The 25329-nt window shown below is 35.3% G+C and overlaps 1 protein-coding gene across 5 annotated transcripts in view; it reads left to right on the forward strand.

Annotated features, from left to right (window-relative positions):
- Window positions 1–25329, forward strand: part of LOC124357305 (protein PALS1) — a 262643-nt gene that overhangs the window by 82465 nt on the left and 154849 nt on the right. For 4 of the 5 annotated variants that reach the window (XM_046808971.1, XM_046808969.1, XM_046808972.1 and 1 more), the window contains one exon: window positions 2358–2415. In XM_046808971.1, coding sequence (XP_046664927.1) covers window positions 2358–2415 — 58 coding nt within the window. Of the gene's footprint in view, window positions 1–2357; window positions 2416–9461; window positions 9606–25329 lie in introns of those variants that run through there. The other variant, XM_046808974.1, reaches the window with a different exon arrangement.

Raw genomic sequence — 25329 nt, forward strand, 5'->3', positions numbered from 1 at the left:
GTCATCAAAACCAAAAATGGTAAACACAAAAAACTTCTTGTTGCAAGTAGAATTATCATCAGTACAAGTTGTTTGAGATATCTACAAGAATGTGAATGTATCAAGTGCCTACAGTTTTATCTTAACTACAAACTGATATAGAACAACCATGTTTATCGTTGAATGAATTAGGAGTACTTTGGCCCTGAACCACTAACAATGTTATTTTCACTGGTCTTTAGAACGGCCTATTTTGATATCATCCATCTTGCGTGAGAAATAAAACTCTTCGGGCTTTCTGACTTCTGAGGGAAATGAGACAATCATAGTTGTTTCGTATTTGAAATTCAGTCTTGTAACAATTCTTTTATGAGGCTTGAATTATTTGTACTTACCGTGCACGCATTATCATTTTACTTTAATGGGTCGTTAAGTTCTTTTACTATAGTTTAACAGAATACTGTTAATAGGTCACTAAAGTATCGAGGGCACAAGGGATGTATGATTTAGCTTAATATACATTCTTTGAAAAGAATGGGAAACATACATACATTCATGAGAACATATTTTTTGCTTGTTGCTCAGCCTCCTTTGTTCAATAAAATACACAGGAGTTCGGTAGATTTGGATGGTTTACTTTTGGTTACAACATGTTAATACCAATTTTGCAGATTCAAATGACGATCATTGTAGTGTTAGGAGAAACATCCTTGCCTAAAGGTACTGCTTCGCGGTTCTAAAAGAACCATTCGTTGTTATAGTGCCTTATACACAAAGTACATGTCAATTTTTATTAAAGTAAATGAATTGGAGTTTTGCAGAGAATTTTTATTATTTGGTTTTAATAAGAGTTTTAATATTTTTGGCCTTTAGCCTCTGTCCTCGTGGCTCAAAAGGCATTGTTTAATCAAATTATTATTTGTTCCAAAAAAGTCCGTACCAATTTTTGATCAATTCAATAGATCCAATGGATGTCCGTAGAGTACTCTTGTCCCTGAGATATCGCCCCTTAGCTTTAAAGTGGCTTGAGAACTATTCTTGATGAAAATTGTTCCATAGAACGTTTATACCAACTTCAGTTTAAAAAGAATGATTCTATAAACTATGGAGAATAGTTGTGAGAAACCCATTTCAGCCTTGAAGTGCCACCCTCTGTACTTGTTTCGAAAGTTGCCGAAAGTCCATACATTTATACCGTAAAACGTTCATAATGATTTTCGTTATAATCCTACCAACCACAAAGCATCTGGATTAAGAGTTTTAAATGGGCATTGGTCCTGTAGCTCCGTTCCATTCGGTGCGATTGGGCCAAACTCAAACAACAAGTTTACCTGTAAGATCGTCTAAGCCTTGCTTCGTAAAAATGCATTGTGGTAAGTTATCGTGATGATACGTAAAAAGATAAATGTCTACAATAGGTAGATTAGAACAGTGCCTAATAATACTATAGCTACAGCTACACACAATAATGTTGCATTATAGCAGATAATAACAAAAACAAGACGCGTAACGAAAATTCTACTGTATCATCTCAATTTAAATATTTATTGTATCCGCAAGTCTATCCTCAGCTAGCCTATCCTCATCTAGCCTATCCTAAGATAGCCTATGATCAACTAGCATATCCAGTTACCTAGTCTTCCTTAGCTGCTGGTGGAGGCTGGTAACTTTACATAGAAAGATCTTCAGCTGAGTAGGCAATCACTTGACATTTTCATCAACCGATCCTGTTATAGCCTGGATGTAGAAGATAACATTAAGATAACATAGAAGATAGTGTCGATACATTCCACTGTTTTTCCTCATTCTCCCTTACCTGTTCCCCTGTATGTTTCTGTAGATTGTCTTATCGAATTTAATGTCTAAACTACCCGACACTTGTTTCTATATTTTACTATATTGTTACTATAACTCCTCTGTGGTCATTATTATTTTGTAAAATGTGCATGAAATACATATTGCACATTGTCACTGACATATTAACTTAATGGTGAAAAGTAATCATCTGGAAATTTTATCAAAATTTCAGGATCCCATAAATAGCAAGTTATCCTCCAGACCATAAACAGAATGAGTTATTTGCACAATTTAAGAGAGTAGGCCTACACTGTCTGAAAATTTAACTCTCTTACCGAATTAAGAGATAAACAGATTGATAGAACATTTTAAATTGTTTTCTGTGCTCAAATCAACTCGAATTTTGTTACCATAGTGAATGTGAGCAGCTCTAAGACTACTTGTTTTGCTGTATGTTTTACAATTACTCTACAAGACATGATCGTGGTACATATTAGGGGAGTTTTAACGAATGCAAAGATTTAACCATATATTATATCTATGAACTATAGCTAAACTGTAACTAAGTTTTACTTTTCCAGGCCATCCAGTCACGCACAGTATGCCTGAGAGTGAGAAGGAGAACGGGCAACCGCCTTGGTAAGTCATTGTCCTTGTACATCTCTTCCTCTCTAGTGTAGTCGTATATACAATCAACCTTTGTTGTTGCGCTTACATGTATTTATAGTGCTTACACAGCACGTTAATAACGTAATTGTTTTACATCATTGGTATTTATTAATTGTAAGGACATTATGATAAGCTCAGTGTTTTTGTACAAGGTGGTGCTAATATATTAGTGTTACATCATTAGTAATTTATTAATTGTAAGGACATTATGATAAGCTCAGTATTTTTGTACAAGGTGGTGCTAATATATTAGTTTTACATCATTAGTATTTATTAATTGTAAGTACATTATGATAAGCTCAGTATTTTTGTACAAGTTGGTGCTAATATATTAGTTTTAGCCACTAAAAAATCGGCCCATGACCTTTTGTAGCCCGGTCGGCTATTTTATGGTACAGTAAATACAGATCATCTCGCGTACCAGACGGTCGACTAGTAATTTTTGACCATGTGACCCGTTGACTACAATATAGTGGTGGTTAACCGTTGGGTACGACTCCAACAGTTAACCACCATTCTGTCCAAATTTAATTGTATTTATAATTATGTTTTGTACCATCTATATACATACAAATGAATGTTTGTGTGTTTGACGAGTATCGCTCCTCTCCGCTCTGTCTACGTAGCCAGAGTTGCATAAGTTATTGTTGAATCCAAGGCCACCGACTCCAGCTGACTCGACTTCCCCAGCCCTGAAGTAATGAGACACCGGTCAACCTCTTGTCCAATCGTTATCTAAGCTTCCGTCTGGTACAGGTCCATCTAGTACGCTGCCAACGCCCTACTAGCATTTCCACGACGTTTCAGCTCACTGTTATCTTTCAATTTTGGATTACAACATCGTATATGTGTGAGCTCATGTTGTTTTAGGTGTTAGACAAAATGTACAAATTGAAAAAGGAAAATATGTACACTGTCCCATTCATTCCCCACCCTAATTTATTATAAGTAAGTATCATCACCAGATATTTTATAAATCTATTATAATTTAATTAACTTACTTCCCTGTCGTAGACATTATTTAATACAATTCTATTATATTATGCGCAACACCTAATTAATTACCTTCTTTATTACTAATTTATTTATATCATCTAGGCATCAAAATAGTTATCTTCATTTACATTCATTCTCCATAGCCCATATACATCTTACCTCATCCGTTCTCGAAAATACTTATGCACCAATATTCATTAATTTTCAATTTGCATAATATTCCACTTAATTATTTTCTTTCCCAACAACTGGTATTAGTACAGTTAAGACTAAGAAGAATACGCCATAATGTGATCAACCAGTGCCAACTTCCCTTGTTGAGAAAATTAAATCATCAACTGTTTCCTGAAGATCATCAATTCCCTCCTGACCTTCATCTTCACCAGTAGAATTGTGTGTTAGCATATTCTCTGGATACCATCCCAAAACATTTCCCTGATGTCATTATGTTTGAGCAGAGAACTCAAATTTGACTAAAATCTTTTTGTTGCTACAACACTACCTATTTGCAACATCATGAAATCCCTGTGGCAGAGAAGACGTTATTGGTTGGACTTTTCATTACGCAAACTTCACCGTTTATTTGAAAAAACTGAAGTCGAAGAAAGTGTTTTATATGTATGTATAAACATTTAATAAACAAGAAATTTTTCCTATTTGAAAACGAATTAAAAATTGAAAATGTTCTGTTATTATTTTTTTAAATTGTTTTACAGTTTTACTTGTGTTTATGTAATGTGCATGCTTGTGATAGACTTCAGCTCGTATACCATACTTTGTCGCCAGCTCGATTATTCACATCCTTACAATTCATTGCACTTGTTAAATTTTATTTTAGACTTAGTCTCAATAACTGTTGATCCCACTATTCTGTATTCCTTTTTTGTAGTTTAAATCTTTTTATTTTTCTATATTTGTAAATTTTTACATAACAAATTAATTCTTTTATTTCATTCTAACAGGATTAAACTTGTGTTTTCAGTGATGTAAGTAATTATAAATGAACTAGCCCTGACCCTCGGCTTCACACGCAATTTATGCTGAGTATTAGGGATATCATGTGCATACACTTTTAAATACATTACAAAATGTTCTAGAGAAACTGATAGCGACTGAAAAATGTTTCACTCTCCTGATTCACAGTTGGGCTGTCAGTTTGGAGAGCAGTGTTTTGGGACTCTGAATTTAGAGGTTGAAATACAATTATAGATATTAATATATATTATTAACATAACTATTATTAACATAAATATTAACAAAATAATAAATTTCTCTGCATTTTATGTATATAACTAATAGTTCTAACGATTTCAGTGAACACTTCACATATATTAAACCACTGTGGAAGAATCCTAAAGTCGAAGCCCGTAGCTTTCTTAGTATAATCATTTATGATGTAAAACGAGGAATTTATGATATTTTTGAACCGGGAAAAGGCATTTATCAGGTACACTTTTTTCAGTTAAATTTAAACATTCTTTATGTTGACTATGTCTACATTCTTTAAATTTAGCCAAATTTCTGACGCCAATTTTGAGTTGATTTGTAGTCCCGGTAAACAATACATTGAGGCTTGTGTATAATTTTTAGTGAAGTTAAATTCAATACATAACAGAAAAATCAGTAAAAAAAATGTATATTCCAAAACAAATTTTTGTATGGTTCTACAAGAAATAAAACTTAAAAAACGAGGAATAGAGATCGATCTTACATTTAGATCGTTTGCTTTCCTAGATTTCACAACTAACTGACTTGCGATTTCAAAATTCCTTAAATTTTAGGTTCATAATTTAGTTTTAAATCATTTCTTTTACGTTAAAGCAATTTTCATAGTGGTCCTGTTTATGTCGAATCGCATATGCAGTTAATGGTCTCTCACAATTTTGCAAACAGTATCAAACCAATCATTCCTAGTCTTAAAGGAGTGATTGTTTTGCTAATATATAATCTTTGGGGAGGGGGTATTTAAAGGTCTACGATGGTAGAAAACCCCACTACAGTAAAAAAATCTATCCCACTTTGAGTATAAGGGGAAGAGTGAAAGAATCCTTATTACGACTGTGCCTTATTCTTCAATACACCTATTTTTGTGCTAAATCTCTTCTACATACGTCGAACTATATTCGAGATAGCGTGTAGAAAGTCTATATTTTATTTTACTTTTACCTATAAAAATCCTGTATTAAGTTTTACTCAGCTGATAATATTGTTTTAAATTATAAAGTATTTATACTATTTCGAATTGTTGGTTCACACCTGACGATGGCATCTTTGATGTCGAAAGGCCTCGTGTGAAAATATAAAAAATTATTGAATAATTGTGAGATTTCTTTTATAAAATAATTTATAGTACGTTACATGTACACGATATTGTTCATTAAGTAACATAAAGAATAGACTAATTAGTTTTAATTTGTCACTGCTCCCATCTATAATATAATATGAAGTCAGATAATAATGTTTTGTCATTACTATTATATGCATCACACGACGTCTCATATTCTTTTATGCAAATACAAAGTACTGTGACCATTAGCTGTCGCAATTATTACCTACCTTTATAATACTCGTACATATTTTTTCAATTACCTTTAAGAGTATTTGTAAGTGGTTTCTTGGAATAAAAATATTGATATTTTTTAGTATCGTATTTAAGTATTGTACGTACATTCCAAATTACGTCCAAATCTGTTCCCTACATTGTTTGATAATCAATCATACACAACGAAAAACATCCCAGCATCCTAAGATCTTCACATACTTTATCACTTCTATAGGGTCTTAAGTAAATGCCAAATATCTGAATAATAAACACTTTTCATGAGTTTCTCATTTGAAAACTTGTTTCCCATCTTAAAGTTTGTGTCAGTGTTGTTTCACGGTATTATTTATTTTTAATAGCCTTCCTGTTTTTTACACATGACCAACAAACATAATTTTGCGTCAAAATTACTAATGTTAATTGAGGTGTTTTTGAAGCTAGGCTTACAAAAAATATTTCATTTCACTTGTATAACTCTATAATTTTCCAGGTAATATAAAATGAAACCTATCCTCAAATTGCACTAACGGGTATTTCCAATCGTACAGAATAATTATAAACCAAAACCATCCTACTCCATATTTAACGCAAGGAACCATTCAAATATTAGAAAAAGTAATGAGAAAATAATTTTAGAACTTCGTTATTGTAATATAGTGATGGAGTGTAACGTGTAAAGACGTTTAGTAAAAAATAAAAGTAGATTTTATCTCAAATCGTGTCTCATATTCTTCTATTAAACGTTTATTAAATAAAAACAACATATATTATTTAAATATTCACAGTTAAGAGGTTCGAAAGTTGAACAAAATTGTCACTAGTTTTTATTCAGATTTAGTGCGTGAAAAAGCATTTCTGGTTCGAATCAATTCGGCATATTTGGAAATGTAAGTATACTCGGTGTGAGAAGCCTACTTTAGTCAAACAATGTCTACTCTTAACCCTTGTAATATTCTTCCGGTTATGTTATGGCAGACAAACCTTTGGGGTTTTTGCACTTTTGGTTAAATTTGTATGTAAAAATATCTATCTTTTTTGTGTAAATGCATTTATAAAAAAGTTATTCCCTGTGCCATGGTTTCTTTCTGTTGAAACCATGATGCACGTTTGACACATTTCATCGTTATAGGAAAAGTTGGAGAGTCAAAATATAGTTCTTCTAGGGATTGCAACCCCTGTCAACCCATATGGACTTTGATCTTTATGAAAATGCTTTACTTTTTCTATTTAAGTCATGAGGAGTATGTGTGCAAATGTTCAACTTTTTGAGATATAGGGAAATTGTAGAATTAGTAATGAGTCAGTGAGAGAGTGAAGGCTTTGCCTTTTATACCTTGTATGTCTTGATATGTTTCGAAAGATAACAGGTATTTCTAATGTTACAAAAATAGAACACTATTGGTTTGTAATTTTCGTCAATAATAAACTGTAAATAATGAATCCATGTTTCATCCACATAGTAAGCCAAAGAGGTTTACAACTTTCATTCAATGTTTAAATTCCGAAATTAGATGCATACCATTATTAAATTAACTATATTTTTGATTGTTCGATTGTTTTGATTACCTAAGTCTTATTAATGTTTTGTAATATTAGAGGACGGTAAATGAAGTATTTTTTTATTCTTCACAGAAAAGTCTTAGCGAGGGTAATGTTATATTATTTACTAACTACTGAATTTCAAACAAATAAACGCATTATTGCAAGTACGATAATAATGTTAGACGTCTGGTGTGTTTTATATTTTACATGGACTGAAGCAATGTTATCTCAGCTTCACCACATATGGTGAGGCTGACCTTATCCTAAAGCCTGTGGTGGATGGCGCAGAATTCTTTCAGCAATCCCTTTGTGGTGTTGTCAAATTAACGTCATGAGCGAGGGAGGTGCAACAGGGGGTGAAAATTCAGACGCACCGATGTCACTATATTAATATTATAGCTGCGTAACGTCAGGAAATAGCTCACACTGTAAGTGACACAGTTCTGTGGAAAGAAAGGGAACGGTCTCGGTGATCGAGATTATTTACTGGTAAGATAATGATGCGGTCACGATCAGATACATCGCCAGTAGGCCAGTTAAGACAGCCACACTCAAAACCCCAAAATCTCGACGTAAATTACTCGAATGAAACTGGTTGCTCGATAGTGCTGCCGCCATCTTAGACCGGTTTGAGGAACCACGTGTCCTACTGAGTCGACCCGGCATTCCTGTGTCTTGCCTTCGTCGGAGCGGCGCGGCGTCTTCGTCTACAGCCGCGGAGATGAAGGCTAACACTTGAACTTGTATATGCCAAGTTTATATAAATGTTTAATAGATAAATAGGGGAGATTTCGCCTAATATTCATTAATCACGTATTTATTCATCTAAATCGTAATAAGAGTTTTAAACCTCTTAATTAATAAATCAATAAAATTTATTGATTTTAATCTACCTACAGTTTAAACAGTATCTTAACTTAGGCTAATAATAAGTAAACATATGGATGAAGGAGTTTGAAGACACTATAATCTAATGTTTGCTTCTATAACCTTTACATCTTTCCGGAAATCGATACGAGATAAATACAATCGAACAGCAAGCGGACTCTGGGAGTAGATGTACGACACACCAACTTCCAAGTTTGGCCCTATCTTAAAATTATATTATAATCAGTTAAATAGATATTTATTCAAATACACAATTATCAGACGCCATTATGTAAACATCTAACAACAGGTCCATTAACTTAACTTTCTCATAACAATAAAAATACATTTAAAGATAAATATTTGTTTGTATTTGTGTTAAGATGATGACCTTTTTCAGCACACTTGTCAGTTTGCATCGAAAACGCTTTGCAAGTTAGCGTTCTGGTTAAGTTCTAATATTCTTTTGTAATTTCTGCCAGGTAAATTTGTATCCGGTTCCTTTTGGGAGACGTCAGGACGTCAGTATTAGCAAATAAATCTTAAATGTCGTGATTTAAAACAACATTTGTTTGAAATCCAGTTTAACCTAGATTATTGCAGCGGCTGAAATTCGTCGTATTACTTCTTCCTTCGAACGTGGTTGAGAAAGAGTAATTCCTTGTTAGGTGTTGTATTTATGTAAATTAAATAGATTATTATTATTCTAGACCTCCCTTTCGTTTTGAGTACTTCTCATTACACTGTTTATCTACTCTTATCCACTGTTATCACAGTGTATTGGCACTATAAATGTACAGGAAATTCTACTCAGTAATTAACAAACTTGTTAAACACTGTGCAAAGTCCTTTTATAACAACCCTCCTACTCAACAATTTATAGAAAAGGCATTCCGAAACACAAGGCAGACTTGCTGAGGAGGGTTTCAATCAAAAGTGATGTAACAGCATTTTTAATTATGAATTCCCCTGACCCAGCATTGAAAGGTACATTGAAGGTACTTCGGGTGTTGTCGGCTACAGTCGGGCCAGCTCGGCAAGTCGTCGTGGCTCGTCAGGTGAGCAATATTACAATCGTTGTGAGGTGAGCGGAGTGCGCGTGTGTAGTGTGTACTGCGAGAGCCTATTTTTGGGTGTGTTTAGTGTTGTGTTGTGATTTAACTTCTAGAGATTACAGCGAGTGTTTTTCTACTGTAGGAGTCCAGCAAATAAAGTAAGCCACACCATAGCCCCTCATAGTTCGTGCTCCTTGAATATTCCCGCTATTCATTGTTTTGGTAATTGCAGTAGATTTGTATTAATTCATTTTAAAATAAATCAAAACAGAAAGACTGGTTAGATCGCGGATTCAGTGGACAAATATCTATAATATTTATGGTTAAAACTATAGAGATATCGCTAACCTGGTTTTATATTAACTACAATTTGCAGCATATGTGTAGATAGTTGACCGTAAGACGAAGAAAAGAAATAGTCTTTCGTAGTGTTTTTAGAATTCAGGTTCTGTGTCTAGATTGTTTGTTTAGTGGAAGTTTACAGGTTATAAAACACCTCATGCCCCCTCCCAATACTTCTAGCAGCACTTTGATTCGTATTCTTTTTGTAAGTCAGAATTTAAAACAGTATTTTACTGAGAAATTCTATTTCCATTTAAAGTTATAGCAGTTCACATTAATAGTTTGAAAGTCGGTGATCCCCAGGCTCTTATCAACCCGATAAATATAAACAGTTAATATATTAAGGAACAAGTACAATTTTGTTTGCTTGGATACCAAGCAAATAAAAATGAACATGTTTAATATGATTGTATTAGTTTTAAGTACAAACTAAAAATTGGTGGATTTGTATACCTGTAGTAAAAGAAAACTGAGGTCAAATGTTTATTTTCTCTGGAACCTCTCCTAATCAGTAATCGCAGCATATTCTACCAATGATTAACCTCCAGTTTACCGCGAACATAACAGGTTTTATTGCTTGATCATTAAACCATAATATGGTATTTCAATCCATAATATTTTTCTATAATAACGATCCGGTTAAAATATCTCGAGGGTTATGACAGTCTCTTAACCAAAGAGGTGGTAAATTGTACCATACACACATAATACAACAAATTGCACATTTCCTCAAAATTCTACTGTAGTTAAAATGTCAGCAGAGTCTTGCGTGCATTGAAAGTAATTTCAGGTACATTTTCGTTGTAAGACGTCTCAAAAATTAATGTTCCTTGTGTCAGCTGTTTGTGACGATGCATCAGCAGAGCTTATAGCAAGCTGCATAAACGTTAAGTAATCAAACATGTACAAGTACTATTTGTTTCATGTAGTAGTAAAATGTACTTAGTTGAGAATTTAGAAGTCTGTGACCATAAAGTAGCTCTGATTTCTACTAGTTCAGGTTTCATTACACAAAACAACGTTGAACTTGGTTTGTTACATATTCAAAAACCTTTTTCTAAAAGGTCGTCTCCAACCACATACCAACTAAGTCTGAGGATTAAAGTGATGTAGTGTAAATATGTTAATTGCATATTCTCGTACCTGCAATAAGTAAACAAAAAATAAATTTAAAATATAAAATTTCCCCAAAGTCCCAAAAATATTAAACACAACAATGTCACTAGTCATAAAGGGAAATAGCATTACAACATTGTACAAAGGTTTCCTTACCACGACCATCATACTCCAAAACGTTCAAAATTACAAGAACGAGCATTATGTAAACACTTTTTACGTGACTGTCATGTTAAAGATGGTTAAATATGCATCAGAGGCTTGCTTTGTACTGCAAGTAGCGTTCACCAGTTGATAGCTTTCGTCTATAAAACAAACACTTTTGCCCCAAAACCGATTGTTTTATGTGGAAATATAAACAAGTGGAGATTCAGTATCGTACTTGTACACTTAATATTCTAAAGCTGTGTGCAGAAACTTTTAAACACGCAATTGCTGTCATGGATCTGATCGTATTTTTCCCAGATGTAAAGAGAGGTTTTAGAACAAAGTAATAAACGCATTTTGATCATGAAATTTTCAGGCATTTAATCCTTAACATTTACACACAATACTAATGAAAATGTCAGTTGTGCTTGTTTACACATTCTTCAACAGTACCGGTATTAGATATCAACAACCCAGATTTAATTCTCGTTATCGGATGTCGCTTTTTCAGTTGATTACTCGGATTTGGTTGCCAAAGTACTATCATTATGGTATGTATGGTTTTTAGGTATATATCATTTTCTATATCTTAAAAATGTCTAGACATTTTATATATTACAAAATATGTCTTATTTCGCCAGATACAAGTGTAGCAGGTTCTGGATTAGTTAGTAGGTAGTTCATTAAATTTGTAAATGTACTTATTTATATACAAGTTTGTATACTTATTTTCATAGCAAAATCATCTACATCACTGTATTATTTAATTTGTATAACAATAAAGTACTCGTGTAATACTATAATAATTATAAAGTTACGCTTGATGATAAACTATGATTTCGGTTTATTCTACCATCCGTTATACAATTTACATCTCGGATCTAAGTCTGAGGTAAGGATGGTCAACCATGACCATAGAATGTAGACCGTCACTAAATAAGCCTCTGTTGTTTAAAAATAAATATTTTAGATTTGTTCAAGACTTCTTGTGTGTTAACATAATCAACGACAGTAATAGCTGAAATTATTTGACTCTCATGTAATCTTATTTGTAGAACTTTTAACTTCAGAACACTATTTCGTTACTTATTCTTAAATCAGGGCTTTTATGTATTCGATATTTAATTATCCATCTTCATTTGTGATTACATTCCAGCTTAGCTATTCTGAGTCGACGTTTATGTGGAAAGGCGACTATATTTCACTATTGAGTAAGACAATACACTGTATATAACTTTAAATTCAAAAGCAATATAATCAAAAAAGTATATTCTATCAAAGGAAATATCATCTGTGATACTAAAAACCTTATTTATTAATTTGATTGTATCTCCTGCGAAAAACAGTATGTTGGCTAACCATAATCATTTACGCATAATAGTAACTGGCCATCGATGTGACATTGTTCATATCGACGTAGAAAACCCTTTAGCCAGCCACGCTTTAAATATACAAAAACAAAATCATTTAGAAATTGTTAAACTATGAAAGATATTGATAAGATGCATGAAAATTGTAATGTAAACCTTAATTTTCACTAGAACTGCAAACCAACTAGTTCAAGACATCTGAGAAGTCTTAATTTAAGTTAAATTTTATGTTGTCTAGTTATTCACACACGTCAATTTTATGGACCTTCAGCTAATGATCTATTGTATTTTTCTTGTTTGATTCCTCATTTCCTTTTTTTCTTTTTCCACACACACTCACGCACGCTCACACACACACGCGCGCGCGCGCGCGCACACACACACACACACACACACACACACACACACACACACACACACACACACACACATTTTTTATTCAATAAAACTTCATATCATTTTATGAAAATATGAAAGCATGAATTTTAACATACTGAGAATTCTAGCTCACAGCTATCACTCAATATTATCGCGCTGACACGGATTGCTACTCGCGTCATAATGATAATATCAGCACTATGCGTCAACAAACAATACAGGATACTTGCGTACTGCTGATTCATCACGCTTTGTTGTGTTCTAGCGGATTACAAATCTTTTAGAACACGTTTGACCTTATCAATCCCTGCGTCCACGTCCACTGTTAGTCCATAAGCACAGATCCAATTTGCATTTTAGAAGCACACAATCAAGATTTCGTGTAACCGAGAGTGGAATTTCCCACGGAAAAAATCGATCGACAGATACGCTAGTTTTGATGAGGTATTTTAGTTTGACGCACTTATAACGTCATAATGTAAATAATAGAATATCACAGTCAGTCCAGGAGATAAAGCGACAGAAAGGTCACTGATTTCGGCCAAGTTGTGGGTTTTAAAACGCTTAGCTGTTAGCACGCTAGTCGATCTCCTCTGCTCACAGACGTTTGCGATTTTTTTATTAACTAAATATCTTTATGATAATTTATTAATTCTTGGCTTTATCCAGCAATATTTGTTCACTTACCTAAAGGCTTTGCACACTCATTTACGCCGTTTTAAACATTCATTTTTGGTGCTAAATATTTTGGTATTATTTGTGCTAAGGTGTTTTACCAAATCTTCTTAACGCCTCTACACAATTTCTTGGCAATAGCCAATTCGAGCCATTGAGAGTCGGCAGTTTAAAATTAAATTTATATTTTATACTGGTATTTAGAATTTTATTGTAATTTGGCTCTGACTTAGGCAAATTTGCAGCATCGATACTTGGAAGTGGATTATTTTGTTGGAAGATGGTTGGAAGCCTACAGGCGGTTTAGTGGCAAGTCGCCAAGTGGGGTGCGGGTGTCTATGTTATTGATGAGGATCTGATAGAACTTCAGAGTTGCTGGTCGTTGATTGTCACCATAGTCAAACAAAAAAGCATAAAATTACAACATAAATATTCCAAATGGTCATCAGGTCGAATGTCAATTAGTAAATACAAGCGGCAGTTCACTTAAACTATTCGTTGTTGTCGTACTCTAACAGAATTCAGTATTATAGACGCTTGTGGAAAGTTTCCCAGATACTCGCATTATGTTGGTTGATTGGCCTGCGATCCATTACCACATCACCACATCATGTCGTACTATTGAAATTCGTAATTTTATAATCTCTGTACACTTTCAATTTGTTAGCTTCTGGCTAACTTACATAATAAATGAACTACAAATACTCAATTCACGGAACAAACACAGTAGTTTAGTTATATGCCAGTTTGCCTTACTTGACAGTGTACAAAGTTAATAATATACTGTGATTGCATACTGCTTCAGCGAGTTTACCTCGTTCAACTTTTTCTTTGTATCTATAAGCTCAAAGTATCTGAAATTCTTGCGTATGGAATTCATTCCAGTAAACGTAAACAACGTGTCAACTAAAAATCATAACGTTGTTTAGGGTACAAATCGTACACATCGTGAGTACACTTGATGATTACGTGAAACTGTAATGAGATTCCTTGTAGACGTATCGCATGATTGAACTGGCCGTAATGTAGTCTTCGTGGTGATATGGTATTGTGCCGAAATAAGTGCACAAGTCAGAGAATTAAACTAGTTTATGAAATGAGTGAGGTTCCATTGGGTAAGACAGATAGTCTAGTTGACGAAAATACTACCGGTTTATATTTAATTCCGTTCCACTAGGAAAACCAATTACTTTTCTGGTAAAATGTTATCGGTTATATCGACAGAGAGTTAGATTCTCAAGGTGAAGGAATGAACATGTGACCTCATCCGTTGGCAGTTCATTGTATACAGTATAACAGTTTGGTTGGAGTAATGAGTCTAACCTATCAGTGAGTATTCCAAGATGAGGGGTTTTTTGTTTAGCTAAGCTGGCAGTAGTGTAGGCTATAGCACGGTTGTGTGGAGAGCCGGTATACAGGTCACTATTCTCTGTTCACAGACCGTGCATAATCCTGTGGTATGATGAAGGATGTTTAGTGTTCAGCTAAGCTGGCAGTAGTGTGTGGCACGGTTGTGTGGAGGGCCGGCATGCAGGTCACTCTTCTCTGTTCACAGACCGTGCATAATCCTGTGGTATGATGAGGGATGTTTAGTGTTCAGCTAAGCTGGCAGTAGTGTGTGGCACGGTCTTGCGGAGGGCCGGCATGCAGGTCACTCTGCTATGTTCACAGACCGTGCACAATCCTGTGGTATGATGAGGGATGTTTAGTGTTCAGCTAAGCTGGCAGTAGTGTGTGGCACGGTCGTGTGGAGGGCCGGCATACAGGTCACTCTTCTCTGTTTACAGACCGTGCACAATCCTGTGGTATGATGAGGGATGTTTAGTGTTCAGCTAAGCTGGCAGTAGTGTGTGGCACGGTCGTGTGGAGGGCCGGCATGCAGGTCACTCTGCTCTGTTCACAGACCGTGCACAATCCTGTGGTATGATGAGGGATGTTTAGTATTCAGCTAAGCTGGTAGTAGTGTGTGGCACGGTCGTGTGGAGGGCCGGCATGCAGGTCACTCTGCTCTGTTCACAGACCGTGCACAATCCTGTGGTATGATGAGGGATGTTTAGTATTCAGCTAAGCTGGCAGTAGTGTGTGGCACGGTCGTGTGGAGGGCCGGCATGCAGGTCACTCTGCTCTGTTCACAGACCGTGCACAATCCTGTGGTATGATGAGGGATGTTTAGTATTCAGCTAAGCTGGCAGTAGTGTGTGGCACGGTCGTGTGGAGGGCCGGCATGCAGGTCACTCTTGCTCTGTTCACAGACCGTGCACAATCCTGTGGTATGATGAGGGATGTTTAGTATTCAGCTAAGCTGGCAGTAGTGTGTGGCACGGTCGTGTGGAGGGCCGGCATGCAGGTCACTCTTCTCTGTTCACAGACCGTGCATAATCCTGTGGTATGATGAGGGATGTTTAGTGTTCAGCTAAGCTGGCAGTAGTGTGTGGCACGGTCTTGCGGAGGGCCGGCATGCAGGTCACTCTGCTATGTTCACAGACCGTGCACAATCCTGTGGTATGATGAGGGATGTTTAGTATTCAGCTAAGCTGGCAGTAGTGTGTGGCACGGTCGTGTGGAGGGCCGGCATGCAGGTCACTCTTCTCTGTTCACAGACCGTGCAGTCAGCTAAGCTGGCTGCACGGTTGCAGGTCACTCTTCTCTGTTCACAGACCGTGCATAATCCTGTTCAGCTAAGCTGGCAGTAGTGTGTGGCACGGTCGTGTGGAGGGCCGGCATGCAGGTGACCGTGCACAATCCTGTGGTATGATGAGGGATGTTTAGTATTCAGCTAAGCTGGCAGCTGTGCTAAGCTGACAGTAGTGTGTGGCACGGTCGTGTGGAGGCCGGCATGCAGGTCACTCTGCTCTGTTCACAGACCGTGCACAATCCTGTGGTATGATGAGGGATGTTTAGTATTCAGCTAAGCTGGCAGTAGTGTGTGGCACGGTCGTGTGGAGGGCCGGCATGCAGGTCACTCTGCTCTGTTCACAGACCGTGCACAATCCTGTGGTATGATGAGGGATGTTTAGTATTCAGCTAAGCTGGCAGTAGTGTGTGGCACGGTCGTGTGGAGGGCCGGCATGCAGGTCACTCTTCTCTGTTCACAGACCGTGCACAATCCTCTGTTATTTTCCAAATAACTTTCCTCTGGCGAGCGGTGCAAGTGTTGCAGGAATTTCTCCAGCTGCTCAGTCGCCAATTAGAGGCGGTCTGATTGCCAGACGATACCCAGCTAAACTGCGCGGTCCGCGCCAACACTTTTTCGACCTCGAATTATCTCACTCATTCTCTTTTTAGCGCCTTTCCTATGACGCGCTATTGCCCTTTGTCTCATGATATGACCAAGATCTTAGTTTCTCAAACGTGTTAGTTAACCTTCGATAGTGATGCAATATCAGCAAAGTCATGCCATGATATAGAAACGAGGTTTTCAATAAATATGGCAAAATATAGTCATTAATAATAGTTTTTACGGGACAGATACACTTTGTCAAGTATAGGTAACGGTGAATGGTTTTCAAATTCAAGTAATACTGTTTTGTCGAATTTCAGAAACAAAGTTTATGCCCCTCATTGCCACTCTGCAGTTTGGCAAAACTGTATACTTCGACATTGAAAACTAGTAACTATCTATAATTGTCAGAGTTCCCACGAAATATTCCCTTTATAATATCTCTACTTTACAAAGAAGAGTACTGACCTCAATTTGTTTTTACTCTTCAAACCTATAAATAGTCTTAGAAAGATTTTTTGCACGAAGATAATGATTGATAACTAGAAACCTTTATACTGAAATTAAACCGTTCATAATTTTATCCTTTAGTGTGAATTTTAATATATCAAATATACTCGGTTTTTTAATAATTTATGTTTGTAATAATGTAAAAGCGACAAAAAACGGGAGTTTTACATACAATAGTTACTTCAGAAATTAGACTATAATAGGCCTAATAATGTCTTATTTCAAAACAGTCATTTTAACATAAAATGTAAATTTTTCTGTATATCCACAAATGGTCTATTGCACGCTTTTTAAAGCAATTGGCTGTTAAATATCTCCACAAAAATGTGTTGAACATACCCGATTGTTTTTTATAAATTTCTCAGGATAAATTAAAAAAAAAAAAAAAAACAAAAATTTGCGTTGTTAGCTTAGAAACACTTAGTTTAACTTTATTTTTTATTTAAATCAACATTTTATTTTTTCAATAGTAAATTATAAGACTCTTTTGATGCTATTTATGATAAGCAACGTTTAGTCAAGGTGAATTTCTTCCTCGCCTCACAAACGTTCTATAAAACGCGATAAAGAAAGAATGCTGCAAATCGTGTGTCTCTTCATAGTTTCGAGTGAAAATATAAAATCCAAATTAAAAACAGTGGTGTGTATACTTGTGCTCCGATAATTTATAATTTTAAAAAATGCGTCGAGTGTAATAATTGAAAGATCACAATTGTTCGTATGTAGGCTATTTGGAATCAATAATAACAATAACAACGTAAACTGAGTTTGATCATTGTTCCATAAATCCAAGAAAATAATACTTGACGTCAGGTGGAACGGCTGTCACTATTAGCGCTGAATCACCTGCTTTATACATTCCAGGACGGATTTAACGACTACACATCCTACTTTCTCCTCGGGTCTGTTAACCTGTCGCAATTAGCTAAAGGACATTGATGTCTGTTAGTTTTCTTTTGCGAATGTAGGCTACATTTTGCATAATGTTGTCTTCGCACTCGGGCTGATTTAGTACAGTAAATGCTTAATCATAAAGTTTATTGAGATTGTACATTATTTTATACAGTGCATGTAAGAATTGCATCACAAATTTAAATGGATATAACGTGGTTGCTGTAGAGCAGGTTCAAGTTTATAATGTGTTTGCTCGACCTTCATACCTTTATGTGCTCTAAACTCGTAACGTCTTAGAAAATTCGGACCAAGCATCTTTTACCTTGCTGTTAGAGGAAATTCTTCTTCACTAACACCTTTATTAGACGCGGTTTACAATATACGCCCAATGCGCTCAGTTTAATGGATGTCTCAATTACCAGTCCAGTTGCACCGAAATGTTTAGTATTTTTTTATTTGAAAACATTTTAGGCCTTAAAGTATAATAAATTGTCTTCTTACGCCAACTGGGAGTTTCTTTCGGCCTACCGGTCTAACGTGCTGCTAGATTTTGCTTGATTTTTGTTTATATCGCACTATATAACAGAGAAATTGTCTTCAACATATTATGATGTATACCCATTTGGATTTCTCATTTCATTTCATTTATGCATCTGCAATCTGAAATATTTCACAAAAACAACACTTCATACTGATTCAGGTAGTGTATGACTTTACAGCTTACATTTGAAAAAACTTATGTAAGAGAATATAAATATGTAAAAACGATTAATACTTTTCTTGAAAAGGTATTATACAAATCAACATACAAAATAATTTTAGTGATTAATATTCTTTGTATAATTAAGCGAATAGTAAGTTATGATAATGCAGAAGAATGTGTGCTAATACAGAGCTAAATGTGTTCAGGTAAAGATTCGTTTGATAAAATGTGAGTGGATGTGTTTCTTTGAGTCTATTATACAACGAGATGTGAAAGCGCATGGTGTTGCGGAGAATCATGTAGAATCCTTGAATACTTACATGCCCGTTTATTACGATTTTTACATAATTTGCACTGTAACTTATCCAGATTAAAATCAAACCTATCACAATATTTGCTATATTCGACCTTTAAACACCTAGTGCAGAATAATTTCAAATATTTCATCCTCTTCCAAACTTTCCATCCAATATGAAGATGCTTCTAAACTACAGTGGATTGGTAAACATCACCCAGTTTGGGTAAGAACTCACCCAAATTATCGTGTGCTCAATAATTTCGATCTTGTGGTCCAGCGTGAGGTCATGATTGATTTTGTAAGTTTATATGACTTTTTATTATTTAAGAAACTATTGAATACTAGGCGCTAGGCCTTCAAAAACTTCATGTTCTAATATTTGGATTTTTGTTCCACGTGGCTCAACAAGTATTTGTGAATTATTAAGTGATCGTTAAAATTAATTACTGTACTGTTATACGAGTACTAAGCCGAATGACAATCAAATATGAGGATGGAGACAGTACATCGTCTTCTTCGTGTACCACATATCCAGTGCTACAATACTTAATAAATTTCGTGGATACGTAAGTATGACGTATATATAGGGGATATAATTTGATTATTTATTACATGTTTATGGCTGTAAATATGAAAATGTAATTATTAGAATTAATACGTTATTGCGTTTGTTTCTGGATCCGTTTAGTTTTAAATGTTTCCTAGTACGAAGGTTTTTAAGTGATTTCTTTAATGCCTAACATAAGTATTTTTTAATTATTGGAACTGTATACCACTTTCTGATTATTAAACAATTGTATTATTAACATTAATACATTTTAGTATTAACATAAACAAAGGAGAATTTGTAATTCTTGAATTAACTTTGTCCTTGCTATTTATAATGGACAATTTTATAATACAGTGAACGTTAAACACTGCCCGGGACTAACGTAGTCGTGTATAACGTTTAAACAGCTGCTACATGACGTCTGGTGAGCCGTTTTCGTGGCGCGACACGTGGATTGTGCCGCAACGGTTTACTACTTTATTGAGAATTTCCCGTTACTATTGAAGCCATGTGATTATCCTTGTTAGCCGGCAAATTAATTTCACTAAGCACCTAAAGCCCAAGATTGCCGTCATCAGTCTTCCCCTACACATAACCTTCCATCTTTTAAGCACGTATTCCAACGCATTTATTGCAGATATAAATCTCGCATTCGAGCTTAAGTAAAAGTAGTACACTTATACTTATAGTGCATACGTGGTGATTAAGAAGTTCGTTAACATTTTCGGGAGTTTATTAAACATGTATAACATATAAATCGTTCTTATGAGGGCATTTCCTAAAGTGCTTAGTCTTCCTTCATCCTGTTTGAACGTTATTTCTTCTAAAGATCATAGCTCATAATTTATAATGATTGGATAAAAAACTGAGCAAATTAATTTTTAAAGTTAAAATAAAAATCAATCGTAATGTCGAAGTCCTACAATATATGTACTCTGCACTGATACACGGCATAGATTTGAGGTTTCCTATGTTTATCTGTTTAGGAAAGGCAAAATATAATCTGTGCTGTCCCAGTTGTAACCTATACATGTGGGTTAGACTAAAAACACTAATTGGTGTATGATTAAGCTTACAAACATACTCGAAGATCAGGTGTTAGTCATTTGCAGACACCTGTAGCACAGCAGACACACGTAGGATACACGTGTAACACAGCACACACGTGTAGTACAACACACATGTGTAGCACAACAGACACATGTAGTACGCATGTAACACAGCATACACGTGTAGTACAACACACATGTGTATCACAGCAGACACATGTAGTAACTGACAATGTTGCTGCTGTTTCCGAACGCACTAGTTTAACTAATCAATAAATACTATAAGCATTCGTTTCCGTGGTTGTTAATAGCGTTTTTATTCTTCTCCTGTGTTCACAATACTGTAGGGGAGAACGTAGATTTCAGGAAGACAAATAATATGTATATGATGTGCATGATTGTATACATATACATTTTTTAAGTTGAGCGTCTTATGAGCTAAAGATTATGCACTGAAAAGAAGCTACGTTTTCAAGAGCTAATTTACTCCAGGGTTTTAGAGAATTAAAGCACAGAATTATGCCCACTGACTCGTGACAAAGATACTGAAAGAGAAGTTAGAATGCCTAAGGTGTTGGAACGAAGAATTCTGAGGCACAGAAGACCCAAGGACACTTAACTAATTAGTCTTAACGAGGTGTCATTTGCAAGGTTAGAAACCTCAAACTTGCTTGACATATAACAGTTATTCTGCTATAATCACTGTATTGTGCAGAAAAGTTCATTGACATTAAGAAATCTCAGAGCGCAAAAGGATTAAGAATACAAATATACAAATCCAGGAATGATTGTATCAACACTTCCGAGATATAATAGATCTGACAACTTGAGATAATAAGGTCAATTTGCCTAGAGAACTATGCAATAGTTTTATGAACCAAAGGTCTTAAAATATAGATGTGCAGTCTGAGATATACTGCTTTTACCTCAGATCTAAGGACGCAAATAGGAACAAGGACTCTGATATTCATGAGCAAAGAATATCAGAGCACAAGACCCAGAACGTCTGCCCTATTTAAATAAGGTCATTTTGGGGGAGGTTTCCCGCCAAATCTATAGAACTGCCTTGAAAAATATCTTAAATTATTTATATTATATAGAGATATCTTAATAATGTTTATTTGTACTGAAACATATTATTTTCGTATGAAACAAGGAAATTTGTCTGTTCTAGCTTGTCCAAACACATAATTTATCAAGTCTCTCATTTGAATTTCACAGTTATGTTTCAATAATGGTACCTTTGATAAACATGTACTGTATATAAAAATGAAAATAATTCTCTATTTTGAAGCGGAGAACGGCTTTTCCACTCAACATCTACATATTATCAATTCAATATGAACTGAAAATGTCCTTGTCTTGAGGTGGAGTTAGAGCTGGTTTCATAATAAATCAATTATTATTAATTTAGTTGAGCTATGCTTTCTGTTTTCTCGTTATAACATTGTTTTTTTCGTTGTGCACCACAATATTCCTTGATCTAAAATTTTGTAGATCACAATTTCACGGCTAAGAATTGAATACACGTTATTTTCGTCCTAACCCAAACTAGGGATCAAAAGTTTCCTATTGGTTACGATTTTTATTTAGCATTTATGTTTGTTGAAGTTATTTGGTACATATTTTCACAGATGAAATTTCTCGTTACAATTTGTGAAATCGCCAGTTACAACAATACAAAATGTAACAACCCAGTTCTTATACAGCGCCTGGGTGGTGGTTGCAACAATCGGGACGAAGCAGAGGCCCGGAATGCATCGTAAGCAATTGCACAATGTCATCCTTGGGTGAGCAATTGCAATGTCTTCAGCAGCGGTGCCAACTTAACAACCTTGTTATATACGCGAGTAAAATATTTATTGCCGTGCAGATTTGCTTTACAACAGCAAATTATTTTACATCATTATGTTTAAAAAAAACACACAAAACTATTTTTTACCATGAATTTCCTATGGCTGCAAAGTTTTTTCTTGCACAGCTAAAAGTGTTTTGCTATTTTACGTAACTCGTTCTATTTATTCATATATTTTCAATGTTAAATGTTCAATTTTATTGTGTTCCGCTTTTTCATAACCAACTAAACCACAATGTAGTAGATGAAAGTTCTATTATGTCGTTATACTGCTTCGTTAATAATGAGCAGGCCTGATCTACTAATAATACATTAAATTCAAATATTACTCTAGAGCATTGTTGTTCGCGAAACATTTCTCTTGGTTTCGACATCATGGAACAGTAAACCATATTAGATCATTGTTTATCGTTCGTGTTTCTTGTTATTCGTTTTACTGTTAACAAGATACTGTAATTTAAAGTTACTAGCAAAGGAAGTGTTTTTTAATGAGCTCGTCATGATATAAAGCCAAGTTTAGGTTTAAGTAAAGTATGCATTTATCTCATAAAATATGTGAATTATCCGGTGCACAACAGAAAATATTATGAACAAAGAGATCGAGAAGCTGCAGGTTAAATAATAACAATATTTGAAATTAGGGTGTTGAAATATATGTTATAAATATGGATTCTGTAATGTCTTGTAGTTGGACAATAGGGGCATAGTTTATTTGTAAGAAGTTTCGAACCTCTAATGTGCTCGTCGCGGCGCTTGGCTAAAAACGTCTGCAGTGTCCATGGCATATAATACAGTTGGAAGAAGGAAACGCTGCATCAAGGCTGCCGACGGACCGAGAGAGGCGAGTTAGATGCGCTACAGTCACGGACCAGGACCGTGGTCAGCTCAGCGTAGGCTATATTCAACACTGGAGTCGTGCTGAAAATATTCTCATAAATCAGCTGATTTATCAACATGTTACAATAAATTGAGATAATTATATGTTCGTGAAATAATGTAGATCGATTAGCGATAAAAATGTTAATTACAAAGTAATTGTCACTGCTATCAAGAAAGTGAAAGGTGAGGACTGAAGGTTTTATCAGCGAGGGATGTTCGTCACGCTGGTGACAGGTGGCGGTGGCGGACACAAAACACCATGTCCGGTCCAGTTTCCGGAAGTGAATGTTGGAAGTAGGCCGGACGTGAGGCTGTGGCTGCAGTGCAATTTTGATTGCCTTGTGTCTCCCTATTCAGTAAAATAAAACTTCACCTCCATGCTGTGATTAAGCGTTACGGCCAGAGATGATATTGTTGCAAGCAAAAATATATATATATAAAATTGTGAACCTTCTGAATAATGTATTTAGCATCCAGAGCATTGCGTGCCGACATTACATAAAGTCGTTTCCACAGGTTTGGTGTTAACATATTCCTTCTGTGGTAGGTGGCTCTGGGCTTAGGATGGTCGATTATGCGATATTTCTAAAGTAAACGTAAAGGATAGCTAATAACGTTTGTCAATTAGTATTGAATTTCTAGATGAGATGCTCCGTGAACAAATCAAATATTTTAAAACACAGTATACCTCTATTTGAAATGTGAGCATATCGGAAATTTTGGAATTAAACCACAATTCACTTGATTACAAATATCTCCTATTCCTAATCAAAGAGAAGAGACCTATAAGTTTGCTCATGATATTTTAAAATGTAGCAAATAAGCGAAAAGCCAATATTTGTTCAATGGATTGCCTCATAGGATTTTGGGCTTATTCGATGAATGGGTCTACAATATTCCGAGCCCTTTGCACAATTATGTGATTAGTGTTTTTATTTTTGGCACCTACTAATTTACCAATCAGTTGGTCATATACTTTCAAAAAGTCACGTTCAGAAATCTATAAAATATTAATGCTATATACAAAGTAAATAATCTTTAGTCTTGTTACTGATTGCTCTAAAAGAATTCGTAGAAATCGAGGTTTTGCTGTATTCCCAATACTATTTCCCTTGCAAAACAGAAAGGGTAAAACTGTGCGAATATACGAATGCGATGTAGGGTAAGAGTATCCTCGGAGAAAGGTGCGGCCGCAGCCGCGCGATAGACTCGCTCGCCCGGGACAGGTTCGTAACTGTACTCGGGTAACGGTCTTCGGTCCTCCTCATTGGGCGAGAGGAGTTGCTTGTTTACTTGTCCACCAGGCTCAGATGTCCGATGGCTCGCGATCCCGGTTACAATTAGTTAGAGCGGCACAATCTATCTTCGATCTTGTGACCGATATCTTGTATCACCATTTTTAGATAAATTTATCGATTTTGTTTCTTGCATATTTGGTTCAATAGAGGTATGATAGAATCATTTTTGTATATGTGTATGTTGCTTACTAGAGATAAGTTGTATGGGGTATTTTATTTCTATGTTTGGCTCAGTAGAGGTATCTGTATGATACTATTTTTTGTGTAAATGTGGCTCACTGGAGATAAATAGTATTAGATGTTTCTTTGGTACATTTGGTTCACTGGAGAAACATTGTGCCGGATGTTTGATATGCACATTTGGTTAGCAACTCATAGGATATGTGCTGCGTTAGCTCAATGGTTAGCGCGTCAGATTGACAAACGAAGGGTGCCTCTACTCTAGCTAGCTCACCTCCGAGTTCGGATAAAGTATTAACACTCAGGTAATGTTTTATCTATTTAACGGTTGAGATAAATGCTAAAAAGTAAAAAGCAACATTTATATAGAAGATATATTCGTATTATTGCACTTAATTTGTGGAAGGGATGAACAATA

Source organism: Homalodisca vitripennis, chromosome 3, assembly GCF_021130785.1.
Source record: "Homalodisca vitripennis isolate AUS2020 chromosome 3, UT_GWSS_2.1, whole genome shotgun sequence".
In the NCBI taxonomy this organism is placed as follows: domain Eukaryota; kingdom Metazoa; phylum Arthropoda; class Insecta; order Hemiptera; family Cicadellidae; genus Homalodisca; species Homalodisca vitripennis.